This window comes from Asterias rubens, chromosome 10 (genome assembly GCF_902459465.1).
Source record: "Asterias rubens chromosome 10, eAstRub1.3, whole genome shotgun sequence".
In the NCBI taxonomy this organism is placed as follows: domain Eukaryota; kingdom Metazoa; phylum Echinodermata; class Asteroidea; order Forcipulatida; family Asteriidae; genus Asterias; species Asterias rubens.
This window is the reverse complement of record NC_047071.1, coordinates 14,006,110-14,032,512: the sequence shown is the minus strand read 5'-3', so window position 1 is coordinate 14,032,512 and position 26,403 is coordinate 14,006,110. Positions and strand designations below refer to the sequence as shown.

The 26,403-nt window shown below is 39.6% G+C and overlaps 1 protein-coding gene across 1 annotated transcript in view; it reads left to right on the top strand.

Moving 5' to 3' along the window:
• The first annotated feature begins 3,014 nt into the window (after positions 1-3,014).
• LOC117296010 (insulin gene enhancer protein isl-1-like) overlaps positions 3,015-26,403 on the top strand; it is a 36,323-nt gene continuing 12,934 nt past the window's right edge. Inside the window, exons 1-3 of the mRNA XM_033778846.1 lie at positions 3,015-4,122; positions 10,651-10,934; positions 15,770-16,089. Of these exons, the coding sequence (XP_033634737.1) occupies positions 3,887-4,122; positions 10,651-10,934; positions 15,770-16,089 (840 nt within the window). The 5' untranslated portion in view covers positions 3,015-3,886. The remainder of the gene's footprint in view (positions 4,123-10,650; positions 10,935-15,769; positions 16,090-26,403) is intronic.

Genomic DNA, 26,403 nt, shown 5'->3' with positions numbered 1-26,403 from the left:
AGAGGTAAGGTTTCGTAAGCTCCCGTTAGTAACACTTGCACTCTCTTTGTCCCGGGCTAAACGGTTAGAAACAACAGGGTAGGCTTTATTGGTAATAAAGCCCCATTTCTGGTCATTATTACAGTCTTTTGTGTGGGTCTAATATCATAGAGGGAAGATCGATGGGGGCTTTATTATTGAGTTGGAGGGGGGTGCCAGAGGTACATTTAGTTGCCAGGGGTCTAAAGTCATCTCATTGATCCAAAGTGACTTCCCTGTGACCGAATTAAAATCAGAAATTCTATTTTGGTTAAGATCAGACAATGTTGCTGGTTATTGGGGGAGGGTGAATAACATATTATTGTGTGTTTGTTTAGTAAAAAGTAGGCATTTAACTCAAAAGCCTGTAGTGAACTGAATTTGTCAACGTAGATTTATATCAGAAAACTACATCTTAAAAAAGAAAAGAAAAAAAATTACAAGTATCGTGCTTTAAAAAATAGCATGGGCCCATTATGTTGCCCAAAATGCAAAAGACATAATTATAACATTTTTCACAATTAAAGCAAACCCTTTCGATGAAAAAGAAGTCAAGTTGGCTATAATAGTTATGCTCCATGAAGAATTATCTTTAAACAGATTAATCTCCAAGTCACTTTGAGCTCTGCCACTACATAATTTCTCACTGAGATGTTTGGCACTCGACAAACCGCAATTATAATAAAACTGCAATTATCATTGAGAAACTTGCATCCTTGTTGCCGAGAGAGGGCGCACCGCGACACGACCACAAAATGCAGCCAGTGTCGATTTCTGAAGCAAGATTTCCCCATCAGAGTAGGTAGTACACATCCGAAGCGTATAAACCATGGATGACTTGATCCAAGCATCCAATCACAGACAAAACATTTCTACACTACTGAATATAACCCCAGTGGTAATTGTAGATACAAGTTCCAAGTGGTCAACTACGTTAAGTAATACAAATGTATGATCGATCTTCTGTGGATATAGTGTTGGAAGTTGAATTTGAAGATTATTGACACTAGAAAATAAGTACCTACTCAAAATAATTATTGACTTAAAAACTTAGTTGGTAACCAGCAATGGAGAGCTGTTGATAGTATTATTGTGAAAATAAAGTAACTTAGTTTTTTTAGAAAGAGGTAATTTCTTACTCAACAATAATTAAGTACTATAAAAGCCTGAAGCTTTTTATAATGCATCTGAAAACACGCAAATTAACGTGTAACAATAGTGATTTTTCTTTCACTTTTCTCTTGCAACTTTGATGACCATTTGAGTCCAAGTGTTCACATTATTTGTTATTTTATGCATATGTTGGGATGTACCATGTACCAAGTCAGAATACTGGTCTCTGACAATTACCACGGGTGTCCAGCAGTGTCTTTAACTTCTATGTAGTACCATGGTAGTACCATGTCGGTTGTCTGCTCTTCTTGAGGGCTATCGCACACCGTGTGTACATACACACGGCGTGTATCTAACAGCAATCTTTGCCGAACTATAAGTATGATATTATCAAGTAAAAAGGAAAACACAACGACAAAATAATACGCTAGTGCAAACACATGCAGGCGTTTGACCAAACATGGGTTCCTTATCGAAATCACATCGTGTACATGCACGTCCAACACCACACCGGCTCACAATCAAAAAACAATGTTGTGGAAACATAAGTGTGAAGTTTGTTTTGGGGTGACACTCTGTGTTTTGTGTTGCTTTAATGAATTATAGATCATTCAACAAGATAACGATGAACATGCATGAGTATTGTAGATCACACATGTACTATACGTGATAGCCGTTATCCTCCCAAAACGAGTCTGGAGTGCATGTACTATGTAGACTGTGACTTTAGTCGCATGTAGTCCGTATGGGGTACACGCAGAACCCAAATGCCACAGCGTCAAGAAGGCACTACACAATTAAACAGATTTGAAGTTGACTAATTCTAACCAGCAAACAAAATTAAGTTTACACAAAGACAGCATCCCGATGCAATACAATTTTAAGCGATTTACTCGACTACGTCAAGGCCGAAAACTAAGAGAGTCTTAGAATTTTGTCGATTTGTGTAAACATTTTGGCAGTAGGCCTATTGCCTCTTTCAAGCCGTATGAATATGCCAGATAAGTGTATACATTCAAATAATTGATCATCAGGACTGGTTAAACAATTGTTTTCAGACCAATGTTATTCATATAGGCCTACAACCAAAACCTCACCGTTCCATGTAGTATACACCATGAAACAAAATATTGACAAACTATTTCCAGTGGCTGAGAAGTGTGCCAAGTAAATGACAGAAAGGGGTGACTATTATGTTATTTCTTTGATAACAAGTATTTTATACCAGCATCCAAATTACATTTGAAAACAACCTGAAAGAATCACAAAAGGTTACAAAAGCAGTACGTTGAATCTGTAGAGCCCACATTATGCAGAAAACTATCTGTTTTGGATAGATGGGGTAACTCTAAAATTACGAAGAAATATAAGCTTTTATCAAAAACTCCGTTTTATGCCTAATGCAATAGTTACTTTATCTTCAAATTACCCCTGGGAAATGTCACTCAGTTATTTATTGCTCAACCTCGGCTTTAATCTTAAGAAACAAGAATGATTTCCGCGGAGTTAACGTGATTTTAAAATAATAGCACATGTCTATTGTCACAGTTGTCCTTTTTCTGGAAAAAGTTTCAATGAAGTTATGTTCGAATGGTTCCCTTTTTTACTTTAGCAGTTGTTTTCCATGACATTACTAAGCAATCTGGTGGCATATCTAAGAAGGAGTAAACAATGCATATGGTGTACACATACAACGTATAGCTGTAGCAGTAATAGAAAACACAGCAGCTTTTTGACCATGGTGTGTGTATGCACCCGCAGTCTACGGACACGAGCGCGGCAGCACGACTCACCGTCCGCCGCTCAGCGGGGCTTCGCATCCGATAGTGATAGCTCACTACGAGACGGTCACACTCGTCGTACTACGGGGGACCACATCATTTTGACGATCAGAACAGCCACAGCAGCAGAACGGCCTGAGTCATCATCATCATCGGGTGCGTGCGTGTGGCTAGTAGTATCGCTCTCGGTCTCTTACACAAACAAACGACCAATAGGCAACCGTTGTTTCCCCAAGAGCAGTGTCACGTGTATGGATTCGTTAAGACGATTGACCAATCACGGGTGATGTGTTACTTGGCAGTGGACGTTTCGAAGCTTGTGTTGTGTATCTATCCGTCCCTTCAGTTGAATGAACACCATACCGGCTCAAGGCACGGGTACGTAGTAGTACGCTCATACAGTGAAGGCTAGAAAAGACCACCCATCCAGTCTGCATATAACAGCCCACCGGACCGGTGATGTAAGGTGTTGTGTTTTTTAGGGGCTGGCTCTCGCATGAAAACAGAAGACGGCAAATTGGTGTTGCTCTCATCAGCAGGATCATTTATCGTTGTGCTCCTCAACAGAATGGTAGTCTCTAAACCCAAGATGTTATAAGCGAACCATTCCTATTATTGCTGTGATACACACCATTGAACACCATCATACTACACCAAGTTTGTTTAGCGGTGTTCCGCGCTACCTGGCAAGTATAGAATTTAGTTTTTACACTTCATCGCAAGTTTACGGTAAACACTCGTCATTAGAATACGTGTTTCTTGAACTGAATCCGTACCACATATTTTGTTTCACCACCAACAAACACCAACGTCTTTCAACCCGAACGCTTGTTGTGTTGTTCTTTTTTTTTTTTAAACACACGGATTTTATACCCTGACGATCATCAGAAAACTACGGGGAAAAGGACACTGTTGGTGTCATCACCAACACACCCCCAGGAAAAATAGGTGTGCTTACGGACAAGACTTTGACCATGTCAAGTATAACCCTGTCAGTATATCCTCCAGAGCAGCCCGGTGAGAAACGCCGGGTATCATGCTGTGTGGGATGTGGGGGCCAGATTCAGGACCAATATATACTGAGAGTAGCCCCGGACTTAGAGTGGCATGCGGCCTGTCTCAAGTGTGGTGACTGCGACGCCTATCTGGACGAAACATGCACGTGTTTTGTACGGGACGGCAAACCTTATTGCAAGAGAGACTACCTCAGGTAAGTTCAGTTTTTCCCCTTCCTTCTTCCCAGCTTCGGTTACATAATTCACACTTTTACTTCCCAGTCCGCAGCTCCACTGGTCGATACACCAATTACAACAACTCATGTGTAACACAGATTTTATCAGGCAAAAGTACCTTGCAAACTTTCGCATTCAACAAACTTTTTTTTACTGTAGAAACTTTATCCGAGTTACTATAGTTTATATGGACACAATTTCAAAACTTTTTTACACAAACCACATGACAAAATTGAATCAGAAATATCCCTTATCGCGCAAAATAACTCACAGTAATAGTTGAAGGTTTGTCGAAAAACAAGACTTTTTTATTCGTAATTGTATACTTGAAGATAACAAGTTTATTTTCGAAAAAAATATCAATTAGTAAAAATATATAAGAAATTTTGAATGAGAAATTTTATGCTTTTCAGATTTCTCGTTCTAAAATTGAATTCTAATTTAGTTACTATAATCAAACTGATGAATTTGTTAATACAATATCATCACTGGTACTTTGTGATGATCTCCAATCATTTCCTTAAACAGTGAGCTCAATACAAAAAGAACTTAAATTGAAAATTAACTGTTATTAAATGTTACACTTATGGTCAACCAATAAAACACAACACAGAAAAGGCTTGAAAATTCCAAATGGACTTTGCATTTCATAAAAAAGATCTGAAATACGATCAAATGTTAACTATCGATAACTGGTTTACCGTACATCTTAAGGTGGTTTGTAAAACGGCTTCATCATGAAAGGTTTGACTCCACATTCAGTTTGGTACGAACTATCTGACTTACTTCAGTGAGAAAACTGTTAAAGAGAAATCGTTCCAGAAAATCTTCAGAAACCGAATATCACAACTCAACTTTTCAGTTGTATCCAAGTTGGCTTTAAACTGTCCCATGCTAAACACACACACTTCAGAACACGATTGCCGTTGGCGAGCTTTATTTAGGGTAGATTCTTTTGACTGACTCTCTCCTCTAATTAACTTGCTTATCAATATTTTCTAAGCTACCTAATTGACAGTATTATATACCCAACACAAAACTCAGTGAATTTTGTACACACGCTGAAACCTTTATTGTACCTCTAAACAGTGCGTGCACCTCACCTGGGGATTAAAGAGTTGAACAATGTAGAGAACAGATGACTGATGGTGAAGATTCACCTAATGTAACAGTCACTCTGTTGTCAACTATTGTCTCCTAATTTGAAAAGTGTCCTTTCAAACCACAATGCTATTGCCAATTGCGTTGTGCATGTAATTAACAGGTCTACCTATTCACACACATCAGTGCAGGGATGTAGTTGCTGTAAACGCCTTGCTATACGTGATACAGCCTTTTTGAAGAGATGCGAAGAAGAGCTCTTACAAATTATCCAAACATGAAAAAAGTTCGGTCACCGTCATAATTTCTAAACTAATCATCTCTAAAGGCTGATTAGAAGTACACGCATTTGCTGTACGAATCCCTAAGATGGTGAAACCGTTAGATAATTGGCACACTGTGGTTAAAGAGCTAATTTGTTCTTGAACTTTGGTGGCTTACGTTTTGGGTTTTGTATTGTTACTATAATGAAGTAAGTGCATTTGAAGGCATTTAAGACATCAAAACTAAGGTAAAATAATTAGCTTGTTTGAGGAATCAATCCCCAAACGGCCTTTCTCGCAACATCGTTTTTTTATATTAGGATTATAATATGAGAACTTTCGTAATGAGTGCAATATCTTTCAAGTGCAAGTGTAAGTTTCAGCATGTGTGAGGTTCGAGTATTTTGTTTTCTTATTCCGTACGTGTACATTGGGTATGGCTAGATTAACCAGACCCGTTATAAAAACACTTTCCCCTGACACATCTATCTACTAACTGTCTCCGTGTATCGCAAATCCTTCATTTAAAGAAATACAACAAGTCAGAACTATTATCTGCTCTCATGGTTGTCAATCATAAAAATAACTTTTTGTTTGCACTATACTCAGAATCAAACTTTATTTCCCATTTTAAAAAGTCAACCAAAAACACTATTTTATCAAATCTGAGTGTTCGTGAAGGCTCATTCAAATTGGCACGATTCATTTGGGTAAGAAGATTATGTAATACTTTTTGTAACATGATCAAGGCAGATTAGCGAAATGTTCCTAAAATGTAAATATTTTCCCGATTGTTTCAAAGAAAAGGTCAAATCCAGATTTTATTCAGTGCTATTTTGTGCACCGGCCTCGAACCGGGTTAGTTAAGTGGCGCGTTTTAACACACACACTTCTATAACACGATGGTGTACTAGTCTTTGTTAAAATTGCTCTCTTTTTCTCTCTGTATACAACGTTTGCCGATGATATTTCTAGACCTAACAAGTAAAAACGCTTGGATTTTTTTGTTTTCGGGTCATAAAAGTTAAACGTTGTCTGGTTACTGCGCCGCACGAGTGAATCTCTTTGCGGCGTACAAGCTGACGCGACTGAAGTTCGTTTTATAGCGTTTTTTTATGGTTCAATTCTGTATGGTTTTATGCTCAGCTTTTGAACTTGCTTGCTTGCATTGACTATGGAACAAAGCGGCGTCAGTTGAAGAATAACTAAAGCTTAGTTTAGTTTTTACAGTGGAGTGTGTTGTTAAAAAAAAACTGGTGGGCTCCTGAATTCATTATATATAGAAACATTACTGCATTTTTATTTGCATTTGACCAGTCAGTGTACCGACAAAAAAGTTTTAAGTTTGATAAATTGGCAACCGTTTTCAGTGAAATAAACAATAGTAAGAAAAACACAACACCATGAAATATGCTTGCTTCATGTCAAGCTGTTAAAAAGAAATATAAAACAAACTCTAGTCAATGCACGTGTATTACTGGGTATAATATGTCAATGTCTCTCCATTTAAAGTAACCACACAATGCCATTTAGATGTAAATATGTAGATTTTAAATGTTTGCTCAGTCGTGACGTGTGGACATATTTTAAGACAGTTTACTAAACATTGAACAGACTCAAACTTCTTGTATTGTCTTGAACATTTAAGTTAAAAGAAAACTTGACCGACTTGACCGAGCCTAGTTTGTTAAATTAAAGGTCGGTGAATGTTTCTGTTATTAGACAGGACCATCTGACATCAGAATGGGTATTTTTTATTTACGTATATAATTGTCTTTACTCTTGACAACAACCGCTACACAAGTGTTCGTGTTCATGTATACTGATATAGCATTGGAATAATACCAGTCGTAACTTTCTCTATACACGGGTGTTCAGCGGGTTGCCCTGGGCCGTGTTTCGGCTCTAGTAGCCCCCCTCGCTCCACCAGTCAGTCACGCTCCGACTGTCAACCGTGAGCCGCGGAACAACCCGTCCTTTGTCACGAGGGCTTTACATTCGCAGCTACAAAGTTTTCTCCTCGTCCATATTTATATGACGAGAGTGAATGGAAGTCCAAATATGCCCTTGTTGGTGGTAGGCGTTGCAGAACGCCTTTGAGTCAGTACAATAAAACCTGTGTTTTGTAAATAGTAAGTTTATGGGCAATATCAAACGGCAATATCAAAAGTCAACTGCAATAACATCATTTTTTTTAGTACGTGAGTATAATGGAAGGTAATATTTTTTTTTTTTTTTTTAATACAAAAACTACACAAGAACAGCGGCTGTTATGTATTAACATTACGTTAAATACTAATGTTTGTATTACAGGTGCACTTGGCACAAGGGGTCCTAAATATTATGCTCGTAATAAATTGTTGGACAATCTTCTCTCAACTTGCGTCTTGTACTTTCTTGGGAGCCTTACTTGACATGCACTGCTTGTTTAATTACTCCTACTACACAATCTCTTAATTTGTCTGTATCATATTTCTTCTAATTAGTTTAACTGCTCTCTTACCTTAATAAATGTATTATGTTGCACTTTACTCATATTTGGTTTTGGTTTGCCATTTGTGGAACAAATATCCAAGATCTCAATTTAACCGTGGACGAAGAATTTGAACACACACTTGCACCTTGTAAGATTTTATGGTTAAATAATTACCTCGATCAGTCAGTCAGTAAATATTAAGACAGTTGCTTTTGCCATGGAAGTGGCCGCGATACCAGATTTATGACTTGATTAATTTGTTGCAGTGGATGTGTTTGAGGCGCTTTACTACCACGTAGTGTTGACTGATTTGCAATCCCGTGTCTCGATTCAAGACTGTTAATACTTTTGACACTACGATGACGTCACAGTTAAATCATGGAGGATAAACCTTATTGTGGGGTTTTTTTTTTTCGTCTTCAAATTGTCGAAAAATATTCAGTGGCTGACAGGCCTGAAAGCTTCGTTATCGGAAGGGCAAGGTTAAATTTCTACTGGAGCATTTCAAGGGCACCAAGGCAATGGCCAGGGGGCACGGAGGCAATTGCATTCGTTGCCCCCGTGAATTATCAGGCCTGGGCTGAGTTTGTTTGTTTGTATAATGAGGTGCGTTCATCGAATCAATGGGTGACGTTTAACCGATGTGTGTAACCATAGTGTAATTATACAGGCCCGATGCTTTGGTTTTGACTTGACAAAGGCACCAAGGCGTTTTCTCCTCAGCAAAGGGCATCGTTTAGAGGAAACGTCTATGTGAAATTGTCACGGGCACACTTCAAGGGGCAAGGGCAATGACCAGTGGTAACGGTTGCTTCCGTGAAGCATCATGGTTGCTCACATGCATTTTACATAACCATTTTATTTTGACTAGATGGACACTGCGAATGGCTGACGTCCATGCCATGTGTCCCACCAGAACACGTATTATAAGTTTGTTTAGTATTTAGTTGTTGGAGGATGCTTTAGAAAGTCCATACATTTTTTTTTTGCGGTTACTTGATGACAGTGGTCACACACAGTGCCTTTCAATGGGGGGTCGACTTGACCCATGACTAGTCCCAGTGGTCACACACTGTGCCCTTCTGTGGGGTCGATCCTTTATACTACACCCGTGAGTAGGTGGTCTCACACTCGGTCTTTCTTTGGGGGTCGGCCAGACCCTGTGGTAGCACACGCTGATGCCTTCTGTTAGGGTCGACCTGACCAAAAACATGGCCCAAAATGCTCACACACGCTCAGGCCTTCTGTTGGGGTGTCCAGACTCATGATCAGACCCAGTGGTCGCACACGCTCATGCCTACTGTCGTGGGTCGACCTGACCAAAAAACAAGCCCCACTTCTAACGCACGCTCTCATTCCCTCTGTTGGTCGGTGCCAAACCCTCCAAAATTGAACTGACCACTTGGTACACGCAGCATGTCATCACCTCACCATGTTAATCGCATCTGTCGATTCTGACGGGCAGCAGGGGCTGATGCGAGAAAGCACACACACCAATGCACCCCTCTCTCTCTGCTGCACACGGCAACGTGATGAGCAATCCGTACGATTAATTAGCAATCCCATCCAATGCCTACCCAATCCAGCGGGATATTCTATTACATGAGCGATCCCCTCTTCACTACGATATTCCCAATTATGGAACCATGCGTTCAAATCAAATACACGTAGGATACAGAAAAATCTAGAGAGTTTGTTTGTTAACCACTTATAGATATCACTGTTTAAGTAATTAATTTTATTCAGGTTTTTTTTCTCGATACTTCACTGAAAAAGAAAATCAAGATAGTTTGTTAGTCAACCCATTGATGAAGAAAATGTTCTTCCTCCATGGTTAACCATGTTATAGAGATCACGGTTAAAATAATTAATTGTAATCAATTTGTTCGTATACACCATGTGCATATAAATTTCACTGGAAGAGGAGATCGAGATAGTTTGTTAATAACCATTTGTATGTATACTGTTTAAATAACTAATTGTATTCAATTTATTCGTACCCATGTATTCAAATTTGCTTCACTGTACATCAAATCACAGTCTGTAATTAAATTACATTAGGGAAATCAAATGAAGTCATACTACACTTGAATGGCGATGCCGGTGATGATCAGCAACACATTTTGGATCTTGTGAGCGTTTTGTCGCTGCATTATTGCCATGAAATTTATTTTTCAGAATTTATGCAGTGTTCATTTTGAAGAAAAAAACTTATCATAAAGAAAATGATACATTCTTATGGATTACAATTGATTGTCACTCAACACGCACTGCACGGGAAAGTTGATTTCATAATGCAGTTGCCCATTAACATAACACGCGTATTCCAAACCAATACGTGTTCACGGCCATCATTTTGTTATAGAAAGTGCAGATATTTGAGTTTATGTCAATATATATTTGCTAAGTTCTGTTGCTATTTTAGCAAACGTGTAAATACTACACTCGTTGAACAGTCTCAAAGTTTCAAAGAGATTTGATTTAAAATGTGTCTTCTTTGGTTTGTTGTTAAAGTAAGTAATAAGCATTAATTTGAATCACCATTGATATTACAAACATACATAGAATTTTGACTCAACGAGTCCACATTGTAAAATTCAACTTAAACTCTTTCTTGATATTTATTTATCGTTTGTATTTTATTTTTTACTCAACAAAAAACACAGGTTGTTCGGAACTAAATGTGCAAAGTGCAGTCAAGGCTTCGACAAGAACGACTTTGTCATGCGAGCAAGAAACAAAATCTATCATATCGAGTGCTTTCGTTGCGTGGCCTGTAGCCGGCAACTCATCCCTGGGGACGAGTTTGCGCTTCGAGAAGACGGCCTATTCTGCAAGGCTGATCATGAAATGTTAGAGCGGAGTGGAGCGGCCTCTGACAGTAGTGTGGTGGTTACCAGCGGAGGTAGCACCAATAATAACAATGGGAATCATCGTAATTATATGAATGGTAAGTTTTTCGTTTATGTATGGGGGTTTCAATGGTAACTCCTTCATCAACTGGCCTGGAATTACACGGAGTAGGCCAATGCCCCTTGTCTTGATTTTACGATGGCAGAATGCAAAAGGAAAATTCCCTTGCCCTCGCAGCCTCTGTTGTTGCCCCATGTCTTGACCCTAAGGTTTTTCAATGGTAATGCCCCTTTGCAAAATGAAATTGGCCTTGCCCTCGCACAGACGAAAATCCAGGCCTGCAAGAATTTGTACCAATGTGTTTCTCGGAAAGTTATTTACCATACCGAACAAAAGCATCATTGGACCAATCAAAAGGCCATGTATTCTTCACCCGCTCTCAACCCCCTGAATCTGAATTATATAGTCGGCAAAAGAATGGAAACATCGCACCAATTTTTGTGACATAACACAATAAAGTACAACATAGTGCATGATTTTGATAATAAATGCCGTGCCTCTATCTGTCGTTGTACAAGAAAAAAAAGGGTTATTTTTGTTATAACAATAATAACTCGACACCTCTGAATCGATTGAATCCTTTCCACATAGGAGAATAATCTCGACAGGTTTCCAAGCCGCAGTGGCGGGCTCCAGACCTGACGGGGTATAAAATCGATTGATTAGTACAGGGACACTGTGTTTATGCGTTGTTGCAGCTACAACGATATGCAGTGAAAACAATATGCGGATATTAAAATATTCGGTTAAACCAGTGATGTTAACAACCGTTCTATAGGCATGTTAACTCACAGTTATCCGGTGTATATTGCTCCGCGAAAATGTCAATTAATTTACAAATTGGAAATATTTGTACAGTTTATTCTCAGATTTGGGAAGTGTTTTTACTCTTTACGACTACCGCACTTTTGTCAATGTTCGTATAAGATGAATACTGTTCATACAATGCAATGCAAATCTGCTTGATTTATTACTGCTGTAGATTCGGTTTTTGTATCTGACATTGGCCTAGTAATTTCCGGTCCGTGTTCCTCCCGCTATAAAACCCCTACCGCACGGCCTAGCTACCGCACACTGCAAGACAGCCTTCCGTCACACTGCTCACTTCATTATCAAAAACATCCTTTGTCTGCTCCAAATAATCAAACCAATTGAAAAATATGACTATTATTCAAACATCAAACCCACACGGGTTCGGTCATCTACAATTTCTAATTCCGACTACGAGAGGCTTTTCCTCGGTCTTTTTGTGCCGCGGCTGCTGCCGGGTCCCGGCCACCTGAGGCCCCCGTGTTGTAGCCCTTTAGCGTGACCCGTTGAATAGATGTTGGAATATATATTGGGGGTATTGAGATATAGATAGTCAACTGTTGGGCTACCCACTGCCAATATGTCGTGCTTTCGTACGGCACAACTCCGTGGTTTTGTAGCTGTATTCACAACAAGCCTGTCCTCTACCAATTGAGTCTTGCTTGTGTAGTTGTTTGGAGAAATTCTTAGCTGTACTCGCATGGTGATTCGATCATGTCAAAAGAAGGCAGCATATGGGGTGGTGGTTTATAATGAAGTCTTATACCCCGTGTTCCCTCGGGAGAAAACCTGGCCAATTATCATTCTGCCATTGCCGATTTAATCGTATTACGCCCTCGTCGCTTAATCAGTGAACGTCATAACTATATGCAGTTTACATACATTCATAGCACACACAAACAACACAAGTAGTTGCAATGGGTAAATATTACAAACATAATTAAAATGTATGTCCTCTTTTTGACGCTTCGCTTTAACGCTCCTCGCTTGGTTGCTGTTGTCGCTCCCAAAGGCAATTATATTTAAGAGTTCAAATGAAATGTTGTGCGAAAAATGACAAATTATGATGATATAAATGCAGTAAAACCACGTCCGTGTAAAGCCTATGATAGTATTTCTTTGAAACGATTCAAAACATGGGTATATGTGGTTTTCTAATTTATTCAACCACACATTTATTTCATGTTAATAGAAGATCTTTTCAGTGAACGATTTCCCTTGTATAGCAGAGCAAAATGCTTTGCAAAAAGTATCATTTGCTACTCAAAAAATCACCATTTGCCCATTCAATATTAGCATTAGTTCGTGTGCACAAAATCGGCTCTGTTGAAATATTTTGCTTTGCAAAAGTGCTGGGTAAAATCATTTTCCTGTTTTTATACAACTTCAAATTGGCCAAGACAATTGTTTACGTTTTAGCGAGTCCCCTATTTATAAAGCCACCATCTGTGAGCATCTGAGCCTGGCACGTGTACGATTAGCTTGCAGCAGAAATCTCATCTGCTTCAGAAAGCTTCTCTCCCCATTAAATGAATCTCACACTTTGGGGAGCAGAGAATAAATAGACAAAAGTTTACATGGGTTGTGGAGTGTATAGACATGAGAACACTTCATGACTCCACTGCCGTCGTGAGAGGAGACCAGTCTATAATGAGCTTCACCATATAATAACCAGAGGGGGTTACCTCTTGTTTGTGGGGACTGGGCTCAGCCTCTACGTGCTCTTCTCAAACACTATGAAGTGGTCTAGCCACCAGCCTCTTGAGCTTGTCTGGTACCACGTATTCTTCTTCCCACGACCCTCGCGCTCTTCCATAGGAACTTAAAGTGTACATTGACCATTGTCCAGCTGACGAGTAGATAGTGAGTGGTCATTGAGCCATCTGTTGTTTGTAGGGCTCCAGCCCAGGGCTTGCCCTTTAAAGCATGGGTCACAAGAACTCCTCAACCCAAATTAGGAGTACCCCTCAACCTTAAATCGATCCTACCCCCATCATCCCCAAAGTGGGATTGCCCCCACGGCCTCTATATCCAGAATTACATTCTGCATATACGGAGTCCATTCGAAGAGTTAATCCACGGGATATCAGTTGGTATCATCCGTCAATTAACAACTGACAAGCACCGAGGACCTAATTGGTAATTATGAGCAATAATATAGGGATTGGACTTTATTCCCAATCAGCCATTTTCAATTGGTTCTTGACGCGTATACAGCCTCGCCAGTTTGTCTGGGCTCGTGTTGAAGCAATGGCTTCACTCGACCTTATTACTAATACTATACTACACCATTTGGAATGGTGTCTCTGATCTAGTTTTCATGACAATGACTCTGAGAATAATTAGCTTTGTTTTTTGGCAGATTTCGAACTCGTTGTCCTGATTAGATTTTCCTCTCTAAACATTTGACACATTCAGGCACATTACTTGTCTTGTAAAACCGGGAAATATTGTAAAGGTAACTTCGGAACATTTTTGGCACATCGCTTCGTCAATGTAAATGCAGATGCAGGGCAATGAATGCGATTGCCTCCATGCCCCCTTGAAATGCTACAGTAGAAATTAAACAGTTCCTCACAGGGTGCCCTTTACCAAAGAGAACATGGTGCTTTTGCCCTTTCAAAAAAAGGCATACAGTGCTATAAATGCTCTAGCAATGTGAAATATTTCCAATGTTAGTGCAAAGCATTAAATGGGAGGAGGCAGGACTTATTCAAAACAAGAAATTTATTTTTTCTTGGTGCAGTGCAAAAAAAAAGACAGAACTAACCAAACTTGTCACAATGTAGCGGTGCAGTTCGCAAAGTCAAATTCTACACTTTAACGCATGTTACTAATAAAACATCGACATGAGAATTCCGTCCGCAGCACGTCTCATGCACCCCCATTGTTTGTTTCATCAAATATTAAGTCTTTTATTCTTTGCCAGTATATTCCTGCTGTCGATGGGATCTAAAATATTAAAATTCTACTCAGAATCATGAAAGAGTCAACAACCCCCGAGGCTGGATATACTTAGATATTATTTATTGTGTTTGGGTCTTGTTGGTCGTACCGAATGATGATCAACTTTCCCCAATCCCCCCCAACTGAAAAAAAAAAACTCCGCGTCGTCATGCATCGCTGACCTGCTCGCGTCGCCGGGGCTGAGCCAACATTTTCCCCATGATTGGCTCCCGCGAACACACTATCTGAATCACTCTCCGTGGTGGACGAGGAACGGAAGACGAGGCCGCTGCTTTGCAAGCACGATAGGGGGAGTTTTTTTCATCAGTGAAAAGAAACACAAAATGTCGTCTGTGCTCATGCGAGACCAATTCTCATCGTCAAACAACAGACATCGCCGTTTTGTCTTCTAGCTAGTCAAATTAACAAATAACACAATCAATTCTGGAATTGAATAATGGACAGCGTCTGACTGATGTTAAGTGGAAGTACCTATCAATCATAAATGCGTGTATTTATTGTAAATTATTGCTCATTAACGAGTCGCAAACAAATCATCTACGCTTGTATTGTTTCCAAAATTATGACTGGAAAGATCACAATGACTTCCAGGTTGCTTTTAATTAGTTCGACAGAGGTCGCCCTTTCCACAGGTGGTTTATGGAAGTAGGGCAAACGATGTGAACCTATAAAACAATGGTTAACCCAGATGAGGCTACGGAAAGACAACAGTGAACAATCTATTCAAGTAGGGCTTTTAAGTCAACCACCATTTAACTGAAGACAAAAATTCATAAAATCAACCCATTGTATTGTTGAATATAGACTTGAAGTGAAATCATTAGACCGTGACGAAGGTCGTATTGGAAAATTGTTTCTACAACAAAGACTGCATTTAAGCGTGACTCATCAAAATAAAGGGGGACATGGTTCCATTTGTAAATATTAAGTCAGCCTGGAGCTGTGTTGGATTGGAACCTAGACCGTTCCAATATACGTAAGGGGAAAACACAATTATATAAATATAAATACAGTATATCAGGCACTAACCCCAAATATAACAGTAGGATATCAGGCACTACTAAACACCAACTTGACTTCCTCCTTCCCACACAGACGATGATCTCCTCATCCCATCGCCTACAGGGAGACAAAACAGCCATTCCGAACCCATGCCCAACCGGACCGTTCGCTCGCACTCCCATAAACAGGAAAAACCCACTCGGGTACGGACAGTGCTCAATGAGAAGCAACTACACACTTTACGAACATGCTACAATGCCAACCCCAGACCGGATGCCCTAATGAAGGAACAGTTAGTCGAGATGACGTCGCTAAGCCCGCGGGTCATCAGGGTGTGGTTCCAGAACAAGAGATGTAAAGACAAGAAGAGGAGCATCCTCATGAAACAAATGGCTGAGCAGAGTGCTAATAAGGTAAGACGCCATCTTGGACTGGTTCCTTGTGTCCTCAGTATAAATTATATGTAGATTGTAATATAGGGACCAGACTCATCACTTCAAGCCTCGTTTTGGTTTCAATGTATTTGTATGTAAGAATGAACAAACTGAATACTTAAGATGGCCTTTACCGATCCTAGCACAATATCCCACAGCGATGTATTTATAGTTCGAAGCTATAATCAGAAATAAGAAAGGAACTACCATCAAGGGAAGTCAATTCCTTAGGTCGAGATGAGCTTGGTTATTACAATTAATATAGCAGTACATGCTTTACAAGAACGTTTACAATGTTTTGAACGATCCTGTAGTTCATTCAAAGCTTTAAGAATTCCGTAGTGGATCATGAACATTTTGTTTTGTTTTATAGTCATAGACATACCCAAATCCGGGGTATATCCCTAGCTCCCCAAAAACATAGTTCAATGCGAAAGTGGGTCAGACTGCTCCTCACAAAAACCAAGTAATTTTCAGAGAAAATGAATTTGTCGTTCCTTGTAAGCTAGATCGAATCCTGACCCTATGTCTAGTTGGAATAGTACTGGAGGGAGCCATGTTGGATTATATTACATGGATTCTAGCCTGAGTGATTATAAGATCAGTACGATCATATTAAATGTCTCCTCCGATTGTAATTGAGAAACAATATCAGATGAGTCTTCGTGCTGTGTACCGCAGTGACCTTTACTACTACTACTATCCTTCTCATTATCCTACGGTGCAGACTATCTCTATGCAATACCGAGGCTTGAAACGAGACTAGCCTGGTGTCCAAAGTATGGACACCAGATTAGTCTAGTTTCAAGCCTCGGTTCGATGCTTATTAAAAACGATGTGGCCATGTGATGCAAGCACGTGAAGCAGGCTTGAGATGTGCAACTTTAATTTATCTTAATGTTATGGCCGTGGTTAAAATAGAAACAAGTACACAGGCTTGAAACTTCACTGAGAGGATTGTCTCCATGCCCCCCTGGTCATTGCCTTGGTGCCCTTCAAATGCTCCTGTAGACAATTAGAACGTCCTCATAGGGTGCCCTTTACCAAGGAGAAAATGCCTTGGTGCCCTTGCCCTTTCCAAACGAAGCATACAGGCCTGGTCATCATATGTATATTAATATGAGTATGAACAAAGCATCTTGTATATTAATTTGAATATTAGCAAAGCATCATTTATGTATATTTTATAATTAACTGTCTTTGCCCTTGCCCTTTCAAAAACAAAGCATACAGGCCTGATTGTGTGCAATATTTCCCATGGCATAGGTATTCACTGTTCAATCCACTACATCAAAACCCCCTCCACGTCTCATATACGATCATCCAGAGAATTATGCTAATCACCCCCATGTAGCCCAATTACAACAAGATGATGACTTCTCGCCAGTGTTATTTTTAAATCATTGCCTTGAGGGTTTCTAGAGGACGAGAGGGGATCAGAATTTGAATATTCATGAGCTGGGGAGGATGGGTTAGTAGTAAATCCATGTTTTCCTAAAGAGATGGGAATGGCCGAGGAAATGTAACTACACCCCAAAGCTACGGACCGATCGATAGTGTGGATCGCATTTTTGGATTCCCAAACCGAACATGGGAATCGAAGAAAAGAAAACAAACCATCTTTATATCCACTTGGACTGTGTAGTTGGAAGTCATGTCATTCACTTGGGTTTTCTCTTCGTCCCATGGTCGTTCGCTTATTTGCATATGTATAGCTTTTCTGGGTGACTTTTATGTATTTTTAATGATTGATTGGTTGTTATAATCTAAGCATGAAAATATGCAAATAAGTGCAAGTTTGAATAATTTAGAAAGGTTTGCGGTACCATGTGAAAATCCCTTTTGAGTAGTGTCAGTTCTGAAAATAATCGGTGTTTGAATGACCGAACGTCAAAATTCAAACCGATATTCAACTTTGAATAACCGATTCATCAATTGTGACCATGTAAATATTTTGAAACATGGTTACATGTGTTTAACTCCTCGTCTGAACGTACCATTGGTCTTATTTCAACACTGTTTGTTCTTATACTGACAATGTATAGAATCCCCAAAATACTGTTTTGGACATGTCCTCATTGTGACCGAATGTTGATTTTTCTCCTAAAACATGCCTGTGTATGTTATTGTGAATGCAGATATAGCTGTAGAACCTATACATATTACGAACCATCAGCTACTTATTCGGTATTCACCAGCCATGTCGGTTTGAATTACACCCCAATATCTCTATCACATTCATCTTCACACCAATATCTGTACAAAAAGCAATTGATTAGCATGTATATGACCACTCACTGTGTCAACACATGACACAATTATAACGTTGGGGTTTAACTTAATATTCAACACCGGGCCAGTCGTGCAAACCATGTTGAATAGATCAAACCAAACGTCATATACACGCAAACGGAACAACAATACTGCAACCAATAAAAGTAAAAGAGTAATGCAAGTGCTGCGCGAATTATGGGTGAAAACTGGGGCAGACGATGGTAATGTGAAAATGCGGGAAAATGGTTTGTGAATAATATTGAAGGGGTTTGATTTGACCCATGTTTTCTCGCTTGTAATTGGCACGCGTTGGTTCTGCTGATTCGTAGCATGACTATGTCTTGATCTTTTTTATTTTGGTTCAATGTTTCATCATTGAACATTTAAATAATAGTCTAATTAGTTTGTGTTAATGGTACATTGTGGCTAATGAATTTATATTTGTCGTGTTTAAAAAATTCGAAGTTTGTTTTTTAATGTCTCTTATGCGTGCGTGCGTTTTTAGTTTCTACTTATTTAGTTCTAGTTTACTACATCACATATGTGTGTCAAATTGCAGTTTTTGTTTGGAAAATAAAAAATCCTTTTTTATAGATAGGCTAATATAAATGGAAACCATCCATTTTGTAAGTTGCTCTCAGCTGTATCATGCACCAGTTATGAAGGTTAATTAAGATTAAAACAATCGTATGCCCCTATATAATGAAATTATAGTATGATGAAATATAATGGAGATGGATTGAAGTGGTTTACAGGGATATCCTTGGAATCGTCGGGCGAGTTTTGTAATAATCGATGGCCGTGTTTTGGTGTTTTGCAGCGTTTTACACCGCGGTACATCTCAGCCTGAACTCGCTCAAAACCACAGGACATAGACATCGTAAATGCAAACGAAAATGCATTCATAATTAATGGCAAAGTCAACTTTGACTGCCCTACTTTTCTATATAACGTTCATTTTTACCAAAGAAGAGTTTTAAGCCAATTTGGAGGTATCAGGAGAAAAAGGAGCGCTGAAAATCCGAATTGTCAACTTAAAGCTTTTGAAAAAAAAACCAATATTTTAACTGACTCTATCATGTTATAAGCGTCTGTATTTGTAAGACATTTGGTGTAATCGATACAGAATTTCAAATTGAAACAAAAATAATAGATTGTTTAAATTTCCCTTTTTTTTGTGGTGTGAAGTTAATTATCTTTCACACAGCGTAAAGCACACAGTCACAAATACAAGACGAACACACCATGTTTGGTATACAATCTTATAGCTTCACAGTCAGCATGATGTCGAGTATATTTCTAGGGGGGAAAACTAGTCCCTTTCTGAAGCCACGATTTCAGCAAACATTGTTTAATTAGATTAAGTCTCACCTATACACGAAACCAAACCCATTTCAAATACTGACCCGACATCTCAGCGTATAAGATACGTCTGCTTCTCCAAGGCCTGGATGTATAGTCTGTATACTGATACTTTCCCGCCATTTTGGTTTTTAAAGGGACGTTATGCGTTTGTCAATCACTCTTAAAATTGATGAAAATAAAACAACCTTTGGTTTGAAGCCTACAGCAGTGTTTGATATAAAGCAATTTTGAGAAATGTTCACTTCGAAGTAATATGGTTATATGGTAACATATAACAGTTTTTATGCCCCAATTAAATCTGAGAAGCTTTTCCGCTTTATTTTATAAGTATTTTTTTTTTCACATTTCAAAACAAACCATATAGGTCTGAACTTGGACCAATAAATACACGAGTTAATCCGGTAGTGATTGACTGTCACATTGTCCCAACGTGAATCAGAAGGAAATTCGGATATATGATTTTTTTGATGGCTGTGGTAAACTCTAAAACGGCAAGATCATTTTGTGATGTCAACTATTATATTTCCGTGGAAGCAAAACCCCAAATCCAGTTGACATTTATTGAATTTATGATTATTCCATGTATTGGTGGTTTCACGCAATCACCGATTTTAAATTTCCATGATTAATAAAAGCGAGACTTTCAATCTAAGTTTTCAATATCAAACAATGTGTGTGTCCATGATATAGCTCCATGATCAAGTTACTCGGCGGGTTAAGGGTAGACTTAAAAGTTCATTTTCTAAAAACTTTTGAAAATGCCTTCAAACAAAACCTGATTGATCTCTGCCCTGTCACTGGTCAAATCACACATGCACTCAGACAAATGAGTGTGCCAAGGAAGGGCATCTCAAATGACATTTTTGAGTTTTATACTTTGAGGTTTTTTTTATGAATTTTTGACGCGACTCTTCCACCCCAGACATTGTCTCACCATTATTTTTTCAGATAGTAAGTGGATATTCTTTTAAAGGCACTGGACACTAGTTAAACATTTAATAATTGTTAGCATAAAACTAAATTGGTAACAAGCAATGGAGGGATGTTCATAGTGTAAAACATTGTGAGGAACGGCTCCCTCTGAAGCAACTTAGTTTTTGAGATAGAGGTAATTTCTCACTCATAATAATAATAAACTACTTCAGCTTTTCATTATTGTGCATCTGAAAAGCACACAAAGTTGTGCAACAAGGGTGCTTTTTCTGACCAATTGAGCCCAACTTTTCACAGGCTGTCCTTGCTCTGTGGTGTATGCATATTGTATGGGTACACTAAGTGAGAATACTGGTCTTTGATAATTACCAAAGGTATCCAGTGCATTTATTTCCATGTATTTACTATCCTTATAAACCAGTGGTATGACATTTAGAATGATAACGGTGATACTATATGTAGTTATTTATCATCGGGAAAATTATATTTTTTAACTCCACGTTTTAATAGTATTGAGTCTTCCTTACTACCAGTGGTATGTCATTAAGAATGATAACGATAATACAGTGTAGTTATTTTCTTCAAGAAGAAACTCCCTCGATGAAAAAAAGCCGAAGCGAGGAGGAATTTATGAGCGGAGTTGCAAGTCCCCACGGTGCCGTTGGATCGGTTTAAATGCTCGGTTCCATGGTTGACTCTAAACGCCTACCACGACGTGGTCGCCTCGTTACACGACGAGTGACAGTCCACGAGAAAGGCGATGAATTACCCATAAAGGTCTCAAACAATATCCATTAGGAATTTAAAGGGAGTAACGCTCCCAAGGTTGAAGAGATGCACATTTAATCCTTTAGCAAAGTGAGTGGTGGCTGCTGAAGCTGTAACATGGTCGTGCTCATTGACTTCACATTGCTAGTGACTCACATGTACTTTTTATTAACAACACAAAATATTGTAGCAATTCCGTATGAGTAAGATTGTAGGCCCTTAGTATTTAATTCCTTTCAAACTATCGCAAGCCTCATCGACGTTTATACTTATGTTTAGCGTTCATGAACTCGATGAATTTACTTATATTATAACAAGCTGATCGGAATGAGCTATACTGTATGTAAGGAGTGTGTAATCCTGAATGTGTATTATTAGATACAATTACACACATAACCAGTATTCAATGTGTACTGTATACAAAAGTGAGATACCCTCGCTGGTATCTGTTTAGTTGGTAACCAGTAATTACCCTCTAATCAGAATCGAATCTTCTGCACACGGTTGACTTATATAAGCTTTCTCCCTATCCAAAAAACAACAACTTACCCACCAAGATAATTCCCGAGGCCAGACTGTAGTCCGTAAAAACAATACTGATTTGCTTCCCGTATAGTTTTAAGCCGTTAGGTCGGTCCTTACTCCGCACTTCTCTCTCCGTCTTCATTTAAAGGCACTTGACATAATTTTTGGTTATTGTCAAAGACCAGTGTTCTCACATCCCACAACAATATGCATAGCATTAGAAATCTGTGAAAATTTGGACTCAATTGGTCATCGAAGTTGCAAGAGAATAGGGCAAGAAAGAAACAACTTTGTTGCACACATTTTGTATGCTTTCTGATGCCTAACAAATATTAAAAGACTTTTAAAAGACATTTTGGGGGTTTTATTTTCTCCATCAAAACAATTTGATTTTGAGAGCATTGTTGACCACAGATAACCAACAGATGTACAACTGGCTCAATGTCCTTCTTAAAGGCAAGGACGTGGTCGTAATGCATTGTAAAACGTAGGAGTTTTATTTTAACCCCAGGAAAAAAGTACAGCTATATCCCTGCCACTCTTCTCTCTTTTGGAGGCTTGAGGGTGAGGTTGGTGAAATTTTAATGAAATAATCCCCCACCCCACGGGACACCTGATTAGTCAAGTGCCATGCAGCATCCCCAGTGACAACCCCACACCACCAACCTGAAACTATGAATGTGAGCCTAATGCATGCGGGCACCATGCAGCCACCCCCAGTATATACACGCATACATGTATGTGGCCCAAGTACATGTATACATCCATAGGTTTAAAATAGAGAGGCAATGCAAGTGACATATAGCCGTGCCAGCACTCGGCGTGTCACAAGACCTGACATTCACGGTCGTGTGCAGGCCTGATAATTCACCTTCACGGGAGCAACGAAGGCGATTGCCTTCATGCCCCTGGTCATTGCCTAGTTGCCCTCGAAATGCTACTGTAGAAATTGTCTCATATGGTGCCCATTTAAACCAAGGAGAATATGCCTTGGTGCCCTTGCCCTTTTAAACACGAAGCACTGGCCTGCAATATCAATGACATTAGTTCTTCCTCTCAATTTGGTGTATATATCTAATTAGTTGCCTGGTTTTTCCCTTACACATCGGTGTAAAGGGTACAAATCCAAATTAATGTTCTTTATCCCTAATGCAATTTAACATACTAAGATACTTGATCAATAAAATCCTAACATTTTACAGTTAAATTTTACCAAACAGTTTCCGTTTTGTATCATCTTCGGTCAACAATGTCCCATCTTTCCCGCAGTACACTCAACGGTCCCACACGCAATTCACCCCGGTATTGTACTTCCATGAAATGCCTTTGAGGCGTACAGTGCACGAGCAGACGTCACAAAACAGTTACAGTTAAAAATGCCTTTTTTTTTTTGAAAAAAACATTCCCTCCTTCCGACACCACAATAGCTTCACCACACAATATTCCCCACTCTAAAAAAAACATGACCGGACGCATGTTCCATAAAGTACAATCTTGGGTACCGTATTTTTTATTTTCTGCAAATTGAATAAATTTAGAGCCCTATAAAGTCGTGTATTGTGTGTCTCACGTGTATTTTGTTTTGTTTCTATTTATTTCCTCTTTTTTTTGTGTCTCAGCATGAATACGTGACCAAACAGCGGGTGGAAATGATTTGTAAGCGGCGCTTAATACGCACCAATGTTAATAAAGCTCGTTGCCGAATGAACATGTCCCCAACCTCAAATCGCCCTTGCAAAATTTATCCTGTACAATCCCTATCTTAAAGCGTGTCTGATACTTCATGAAGGCAACGAAGGCGATTGCCCTTATGCCCCTGCTGGTCATTGCCTTGATGCCCTTGCAATGATCCAGTAGAAAATTTCCTCATAAGGTGCCCTTTACCAAGGAGAAAATGCCTTGGCGCAATTGCCCTTTCAAAAAAAGGAAGCATACAGGCCTGTTATTAAAGATCGATATTCGGGTTTTTATTTATCATAATCTTCTTCTCGGGAAGAACAAAAAAGCTTGATTGAAAAGTGATTTGTGTTATGTTATAACCACAAAACCCTAAAGAGGTCACGAAGGGAGAATTGTTAAGCCCATACTAAGATAGTCCGGAGCTGGCACACTTGCTACCCAGATGACAAACAGGCATTGTGCATCCCAGCAATTCGCAGCGTCTCTCTGCCGACCACTAGTCCCCTTCAATCCATTGGATTCGTTTTGTGAATATTGCTCCTCTATTTTTTACATGTAATCCTAACATTTTTAAGCCAGTCACATGTGTGTTTTTTATGTATTGGGTAGCCAATATGCAATAGCCTGGTAGCTCAAATCTCCACCATCCAAATCGATTCGGCAAAACGCGTATGATCTCCAAACTGGCAAGCTAAACACGTACTTCATTCACTCAAGCGTAGTCACCACACAACACGCGTCTCCCCCACATCACAGACTATAGACTCAGAAAGAAGAAGACATAAATTGATTACCAATGGCTTAAAGGACCTAGAACTGAGATCATCAAAACTCAGAAAAATGTCCAACAAGAAAAAATGAAGTCAGTGCTTCTTGTTAATTGTTAGTGTCAGATCAAGTTAAAGGTATCGTGCATGGCATTGTGGGTACTTCTTAAACTGTATCCTGTGATGCAACTGCAGATGATGGATTCCAGATTCATTGACCATGGGGAACCAGACTTATATGACAGACTACTGTCCCCAGTAGATACCGTAATAAACACATGTTACCTTTGAGTCAGGGCACCAATGACATATCAAGTTCAAAGTGTCTCCATCAATACATATATTTGCATAAGTCGGCTCCTTTCATTTTTTTTTTCTTCACGCGGGGCAGTTTTTGATGTATCACATACTCTGTCTACATCAACTTGTCTATAAAAAGACCGATAGGTTAGCAAAGTTTAGACTTAATACCGTTTACTTTCCCATGTTCTTGATGTAGTGGAATAGATCGCCCGATTTGGAACCTGGGTTTTAGACGTGCGGTTTGCATCCACAGGGAACTATAGGCTCATACCGAGGGTCTGTCTCCGGGACGCCCCAGCGAGACGTTACCCGATAACCAAGGAAGGAAACACGAATCGATTTCTAATGACAGGGGGCCGCGTGCTCCGACTATTCCGTCCTCCTCCTTCTTCTTCTTTCCCTCATCAGAGTCTAAGTTCTTTTTCTTGTTGGTGTGTGTGTGTGCATCTCCTCCTCTCCTCGTGTTGTTTGCCTTGCTAGCAGAGCCGTGGGTTCTATAGTGTCCTGAGTACATAGTTACCGGTCGCATATCGCACTACTGTATCCGCGCTCGGGTCGCCTTACTCTCTGAACCAACACAGGGCTGTCAGCTCAAACAACACAAAACACCAAGCCCTTCAGTACGGCCTTCCCTTGGGGTAAAGGATTCCCGGTCTATATGGGGAGGGTCTGGGAGGGTCCAGGGAAAGGGCGGGAGGAGGGGAGAACTCCTCTAACTGCCTCAAAGTTCCATGTCAAGCTATTCTTTACCCATAATCACTTATCTGACCATATCCGGACCAGGGTCGTGCGATCCAATTCGAGTCAGTTCATGTATTGAATAACTATATTATGAGTAATGTGTTGTACTGCAGGTTTTGATGCACGCATGGGACTTTTTTGTTTTAGCACCAAGTATTCAGTTACCACTGAGGTACCTTTAAACTATAGCTCAGTAGAGGTTTTGATTGTAAAAACAAAAGGTACCAATTACGAGTATAATTATAAAACATGCCAATAATACAGGCTTATAAACATGTTCGTTGTCACTTTTCCTGTATAGTTCAAGTATAGGTATAGTACATGAAGATATGCATGCCTAGCCTGCAGGCTTCCTTTTTGAAAGGGCAAGGGCACCAAGGCATTCTCCTTGGTAAAGGGCACCCTAAGATGGAAATTGTAAATTGCTACTGGAGTGTCTTGAAGGGCATCAAGGCAATGAACATGGGGCATGGATGCCATCGCCTCACTGCTGCCTCCCGTGAAGTATCAGGCCTGTATGCATACACGGTTGGCTGTCACTATTCTTGAAAAGTTATAGACCTAGATGTTCGAACCTGAAACCTTGACATCTAGTCCTTCATTACCTTTAAAGACTCCAACAAACCCGAACAGAATGAGTTGATGCTTCACATAACACACAGAGAGAAACCGAGAAACAAAGTCACGTTGAAGGCAAATCACACGAGTATTAGAACACTGAGGCCGTGGGATGCATCCAAAATACCAACAGACACTTGTAGATCTGTAATTTAGTTTGAGGTGTTATTGTTTTCCCCTATTTTGCCTCAGTCAACGTGCTGCATTAATTCCACTATTCCACTATGTACGACGTCTATCACGGCACGTAATAAGCGTGAACTTGGTGTATGCCATTGCTTATACAACGGCCTTACATCAAGGATACATGACAAATGCT